Source organism: Octodon degus, unplaced genomic scaffold (assembly GCF_000260255.1).
Source record: "Octodon degus isolate 3935 unplaced genomic scaffold, OctDeg1.0 scaffold00129, whole genome shotgun sequence".
NCBI lineage: Eukaryota > Metazoa > Chordata > Mammalia > Rodentia > Octodontidae > Octodon > Octodon degus.
Window position 1 is genome coordinate 1,591,328 of NW_004524705.1, and position 7,007 is coordinate 1,598,334.

The 7,007-nt window shown below is 53.0% G+C and overlaps 1 protein-coding gene across 1 annotated transcript in view; it reads right to left on the reverse strand.

The window, feature by feature from the left end:
- The window catches only part of Ssbp2 (single stranded DNA binding protein 2), a 182,578-nt gene that overhangs the window by 5,628 nt on the left and 169,943 nt on the right, over nt 1-7,007 (reverse strand). The window contains exon 16 of the mRNA XM_023700977.1: nt 6,403-6,501. Within this exon, the coding sequence (XP_023556745.1) occupies nt 6,403-6,501 (99 nt within the window). The remainder of the gene's footprint in view (nt 1-6,402; nt 6,502-7,007) is intronic.

The window sequence follows — 7,007 nt, forward strand, 5'->3', positions numbered from 1 at the left end:
GGGGTGGGGAGGTACGGCAGAGTGGTGGGGGGCGGCCCGAGGGGGTGAGAGAGGGTCCGGCCCATGCTGCGCCTGGGCTGGGACTGGTCCCGCTGGCGCAGTGTAGCAGGAAGCTCTCCACACACTCACCGGACCTGGGCTAGGACTGGGTCTCCTCACCAATTATTAGTAAGGGACACAGCAGTTGTCTTGTGGATGGTGCCAGCGGCTCCAGGCTGTGGGGCCTTCTTTCATTTATACTGAAATATTTACACCCAGCTAGTGGCTGCCACTCGTTCCACCTTGTAGCGCCGCTCCCTTCCTGGCTCACCCCTTTCTCTCCTCTCAGCACCCCCATCTCATAGTCCTTTCCTTCCATGAAAGTGGCCACCACATCGGACAGCAGAGTTCCAGATCTCTGAATGGAGAGGGCTGAGCTAGGACAGGGACCATCCAGGGGACAGAGTCTGCAGGATGGAGCGGTGCTGGTCGCCACCCAGCTGGGATGGGCTGCAGGCTCAGGGCAGGGGCCGGCCAGCACTGAGCTAAGGACCAGTCTCAGCTAGTGGGAGGTCCCCAGGGCAGCAGAGCTGTTGAGCCCAGGCCACAGGGTGCCCCAAGAATGTGCCAAAGATGGTCAGAGGAGGAGGATGGCCTCAGGGACCTTGTTGGTCTTCCAGACCTGCGAGGAAGATGCGCACGAGGTCATTTCACAGCTGTCGGTTTGGTTTCAGTTCAAAGAAGCTGAGCATGCAGTTGAGCAGCCCCCTCTGCTGGGTAAAAGTGAATACAAGGGGTACAAAAAGGGGAGACTGAGGGCTGGGGAGATAACTAAGTAGAATAAGTGCTTGCTTGGCAAGTGCAGGATCCTGAGTTCAATCTCCCGTACTGCCAAAAAAAAAGGGGGGGGGGAGGAGACCAAGCTGAATCTCAGCACTGTGGAAGGCTGAGGCAGGAAGATGCAAGTTGGAGCCCAGCCTGGGCAACTTAGCGAGATCGTGCTTCAAACTAAGTATAATAATAACTTAAAAAGGGCTAGAGATGTCCCTCAGGGCAAAGGCCGGGGGCTCAGTCCTGGGGAGGGGGGTTGGCCTGAGAAGTGAAAGCAGGGTCAGTCTGAAGACAAGCGTCTCCTCCTTTTGATTAAAATGGCAAAAGAACAGAGCAAAGCAGGCAGGGAATGCTGACTGGGGGTCCCAGGCCCCACCGAAAGGAGGGGAGTGTACCCCACTGCCTCCCAGGCACCTTGCAGTCCCAGCACAAATCACCTAGCACGTGCCAGTGAGGTACCCAGTCTCTGACAAGACAGAACCAGTCAGGAGCAGGACTAAGCAACAAGAGAATCCATGGACGCTGTGTGCGCCAGCTCCCCGCGAGCGTGGTCATCACATACTGCGAACGTGCGCTCACACAGATTTATACATTTAAAAAGTGGAACATACCAGAGGACACGGGAAACATGCACAGGGAAATGCAGCGTGTGCTTCCTACAGTGCTGCTATTTATAAGAGGAACTGCAGCTCAGTGTGTGGCAGCCAGGTGACTTTCTTCTAGGATGACCGGGATGTCCACCAGTCGCGTACAGCCTCAGAAGAAATGTTTAAAACCATTTCTGGGTGGCCCCAGTTATTTCCATTGTGAAGGTTCACTTCACTTATTGCATAGCATGAAGAATGGAGATTTCAAAAGTTCTGGAATATTTTTTTCCTAAGTATTCCAATTTACTCATACATAGCTCATAAAGCATTAGGAGATAGTGCAAAAATATATAATGATTTTCATTCTAACATACATTGTTAAATTCACATAGAGTTTTTTTGGTTGCCACTAGCCCTTAACACTAACAACTGGCAACATTGTTAACCTGAGCTGTTTCCAAAGTTGTAAGCAAATCTTGCAGGAAACTCACAATCTGTTACTGATTCCATGGGACATTAGGAGGTAGGTTTGCCCAAGGAAGAAACTAAGGGAAGAAACTGCACAACAAACTGAGTGAGGGCCAGACTGCATCAGAAGGACAGGTAGCCTGCACTCCAGGAAGTAACTCCAGAAAATGAGGGGGCTAGAAGGCCGTGTAAGCTTGCAGGCCTCAGAGCTGCAGAGGCGCAAGTGCAGTGCTCAGGTACGTGCCAGGCAGTTGCTGTGTGTCTGCCCCATGCCTGCCTCAGGGCTGCAGGTCGCCAGCCGCCCTGGCTGCTGGGAGCTGGGAGCTGCTTCACAGGAAGGGGAGGAAGAGAAGCCCAGGATCCTGGGAGAGACCGCAGGGTGCGTGAGCAGGAGGGGCTCTGTCTGCCGTGTGCCACAGGGCCTGCGTCTTCCCAGGAGAGGAAGAGCGGGTGCTAAGTGGAGAGTCACATCCAGAGCCCTAGCAGACCATGGCACTCTGTGTGGAGACTGGCTTCCGGTATCCAGGTGCCACCTACCACGAGGCTCTTGGGCGCAGGCCCTGACATTCCCATTCCTATCAGCTTGCCTGTTTCGGGACCACCCTGTGAGTCTGCGTCTCCCCAGAGGTGGCTCCTAGGGCCCTTTCAGCAGTGTTCCTGCTTAGCGAAAAACTAAACGCTGCAGATGTGAAACTTGCTCTGGTGATGTTTTAAAATTTTACACAGTATATACTTACAGGACAAGATCACATGGCATTGCAGAGCCGGTGCACGTGTGCGTGCTCTGAGACAGCCCACCTGGAGGTGCACCGTGATTCCTGGTTACAGCCGTTCTGGGCACAGCCTGCTGCACCAGAGCGTTCACCAGTGCACTGGGCAGAGACATAAACGCCAGGGCGAGCCCTTCAAGAACCCCTGAGTTCTCACTACACTTCTGTCTCAGCATCTGCGTTTTATCTCTTAGTGGAAAATAGGGAATGGTTCTGCCACTGTGAGACAAAGTGAAGTACATTTGGGGCTTATGTGACTGCTTGGAAATCCTAGGGCTGACGTGATTTCTCCTCTTCTGGAGACCTAGAGGGGCGGGCGTAACTGACCACCACACTGCTGCTCAGTCCTGTCTGATACTAAGATTTTCATATTGTTTGTGCTTAGATGATTACAGATCAACACCATAGGAAAATGCTTTTCTCAAGTAATTCAGGAAGCACAAAGATCTGTTTTTGAACTTGATCACTTTGTACTCTGTGCTTTCAAAAACATGTCGAGTTTGGACACTAGGGGGCATCTCTGCTTTCTGAACTGAAAGGCCTTGCTGGCGATCGGCCCCAGGAGGCTGGGCCCCGGACCCCTCCCAGCACATTCTGCGCTGTCCAGCGCGCTGGTCCTTCGGGCGTGACCTTGGGCTGGACACCTGTTTCTGTGCAGCGGAGCGAAGCTGCACACGCGCAGTCGCGGACACAGGCTCTGTCCAGTGACCTCTGAGGTTTCACGTGAGGCGAAAGCAACAGACGCCACACTGCAGCCAGCTCCAAAGCGTGTGCAGTTCAGTTCCACAATGCACATTCAGCACACTGGCATTTGCCATTGCATTTCTTGGAAAATGTTTCTTTTTGAATCACCGAGCAGTTCTGCGTTTCGCTCTCCACAGCCACCACGGGGATACCTTGCTCGGCCGTGCGAGGCCTTTGGTTTGTCAGCTGGAATCTCTTTCTTCCTTTCCCTTCTCCCTGAACATGTCTGCATGGAGTGGCGCGGTTATGGGACAAAGACCCCCGTGACAGTGGCCAGTCCCAGGTCAGCTCTCTGGCCCCGCAGACAGCCGGGTAAGTGCCGGGCGGGCTGGGCTGTTCACCCGCTGCCCTGGCGGCACCCTTCCCTCTGTGAATTCGCTGCTGCAGGCCAGAGAAGGTGAAGAGGAGCAGGTGTTGCTCTCGATGCTGCCTTGTCCCTGCGTGGGGTGAAGGCCGGCCAGGATGGGCTGGGGGCGAGCCCTGCCCTCCTTCCCAGCACACACTTGCAGGGAACCTGGGGCTGGCGTCCATTCTGCAGCAGCTCCTCCAATCCTGTTGTATTCGACAGACTGCTCCCCATGCCAGCCTTCTAAGGCTGACCTCAAATCTGCGGCCCTACTCCAACCCTGACAACGCTGCAGTCACAGTGACTGCTCGGGGGTGGAGGGTGGGGGTGAATCCCACTGGTCATAAAGTCACATGGAACCTGCTTCAAGCTGGGTGTGGCAGTGCACACCTGTAATCCCAGCATGCAGGAGGCTGAGGCAGGAGGACTGTTGTGAGTTCCAGACCAGCCTGGGCTACAAACTGAGCTCGAGGCCAGCCTGAACTGCATAATGAAACCCTGTGTCAAAAAGACAAAAGTAAATAAATAAAAAATATTTCTTAAACCCCTCTTCATCATGTTTACTTTTTTAAAAAAAGCATGGCTTATTGCTTTTGTCCTTTTTTTTATTTTAGGGAAGAGTCTACAGGGTGTTCAGGGTCTCACTACTAGATCGGACACGTACTGATCCTGTTTACAACCTCCCAAGAGCTGGGATTACAGGAGCGCGCCACCATGCCCAGTCTCAATTGCTGTTTCATTGTGCCCTGGGAGCGGGACCAGAACGGCAGGCTGGAGGGATCGAACCCTGGCCCCTGCACCTGCTTGCAGGCGCTTTAATCTGCTGAGCTGTTTGGCCATCCCTTGTCTTACATTTTTATGTTTCAAATGGCACAGAAAATGGTACCCACTTAGGGAACGCGATTCGATGTTTCCACTCTTGCTCCACTGCAGTGTTCACACGGGGGTGGGACGACACATCCCTTTCCTCCAAGCCTGCCCCCGCTTTCCACTGAATGCCTCCACCACCTTCCTGGCTTGTGTTTGGGGATACACAGTGCAGCCACTCTCAGTGATGCCACCAGCACCGCACATCTGCTCTCACCTCTCCTGGGTCACTGGACTGTGGTCCCTGGGGGTCCGCCTTACTTGCCAGCCCCCAGCTCTGGGGTCGGCATTCTGTGCTCAGCTTCAGGTGCTTGAGGACATTTAGGTTCTGCCTATGGGTGAGGCCAGGCCAGGCCTCTCTTTCTGCGCTTGCCTCAGGTCATGTAACACAGTGTCTCCCAGCTGCGTCCATGCTGCGGTAATAGAGCTCCGTCCTTTTTAAGACTGAGCAGTATTTCACTGTGGATGCGAGCATGCGGGAGGACATTCGTCCACAACCCTCATCTTCTTTATCATGTGCAGCAGGTGAACCCCCTCTGAGACTCCCTTTCTTGGCTATTGTGTGTGGTGTGGTATAGACCACCATTCTGAAAGGTGCTTTTGTTAGTGATGTGAGCACACATCTTTCTTACTGGGCATTCAGGACAAGATGTGCTCTGCTTATCTCAGCAAACCTCATCCTTAACCTGGTGCTTTGGCTTCAGCAGGCTTAGTAAAGGCTGAACTGAACTGATTTATGTTACGCCTCCTGGAGTATTGTATCGCATTGTTGCTGGGAGAGCTATAAAAATGGAAATAAGTATCTCTACTTACTAGTAGTGCAGTAAAGCCATGACAGGACCCCGAGCCAAAGTTCCTATACTGCAGCGTTACTAAACTACGGAGTTTCTCACGCTTTTCCAGTTTCCTCATCAGGAACAGCTAAGCTCTTGGTCTGTCCTATGACCGTGTACTTTCCTTGTCCTCACTGTGCATGGATACTGCAAGTACCTAAAGGGCAATAGGCTTTCCCAGTTTTAACAGAGATAAAATGCCCAGGCAGGGAACACCATGTCCCTCGGAAGTGGCGGGCTGGGGCCAAGAAGCAAAAGCACTGCAGGCACACGGTGCCTGGAAATGGTGCTTCTCCAACTCCACAAGTGCTTCCAGGGTGAAGCAGCAGTTTAAAATGCCCCGGCCCGTGCTCAGGCGCCTCGTCTCCTGATCTTTCCAGCTCCCAGCACACCATCAAGGCCCGAGAGGTGCACTTGGGCTGTTTGTTGAATGAACGAATGCAAGAAATTTTATGCTTCCCCTTCGGCCCTGCCCACGTCTGTGGAAGCACAGGAAGTGACCGTTTGGCTCTGCAGGGTCACCACACGGGGCAACGGCCTGGGCAGCATCTCAGCCACCACAGCCGGTGGGCCGGTGCCACCCAGTGCGTGACGGGACGAAGCACCTGGAGCTGACTTCTCCAGCCCATGGACAGTGCCAAGAAGAGGCCAGGCTGTGGAAGGCCTTGACGCGTCAGCACACGGCACCCTGGGACATCAGCCAGGCAAGCCGTCTCAGTCCAGCCCGCGGCTGGGCACGCTGACTAGGCAGAAACTGTCAGTACTGTTTCTGTAACTGAGAGCACGGGCGTACACCAGACAACCACTGTTTCAATTTTTCTCAAAGAAACTCCACTTGAAGTGTTTTCTAACTTTTAAAAGATCAACTATTGCAACTCTAGATACACAGCAGTGATAAAGGCTTTATGCATTTACTCTAACAGAAGAGCTTCAGAGATAAAATGCAGATACAATACTACAGCCAAGGAAGTACTTACACTTTCACTCTGAAAGGGATTTAAGAAGTTGCCCCCCATCTCGCTGTCGTCCCTCGGAGTGCCCGGCTGGTTGCTCAGGCTCATGTTATTGGGTGAGTTCTGTAAACAAGATTCGGGGAAGAAGGCGTTGGTGAGGGTCTTACGTCCCGGCACTGTGCTCTTTCCACTCCAAGTCTGGGCAGGGGCTCTTGGGCCGAGGCCGACGTGCGCGGCCAGCCAGGCCCTCCACCACAGATTTCGGCTTGTTCTTTGCACCTTGCCAGGTATGAACGCTTTCCCCAGTGAACATTTAAAACAAATATACAAATGATCCCAGAATAATCCACCACAAGTGTTTTCCCAATTTCGGAATCAATATTTATTCAAGTTCCCACCCTCAGCTTATGGTTATGGAGCTCCGGAGAGTCTGTAAACATTCCCAGCTCGGCTCTGATGAGGAGAGACTGCCCAGGGGGAGGCAGACACAGCAGTAACTCCCTCGATAGTCCTACTAATCAAACTTGCAAAGGTCACTGCTCTCCTAAACAGTTCCCTTAAATTCTATGTGCAGCTTACAGATTGGACTATTTCAACAAAAATCTGAACCGAAAGGAAGACAGCAAAAG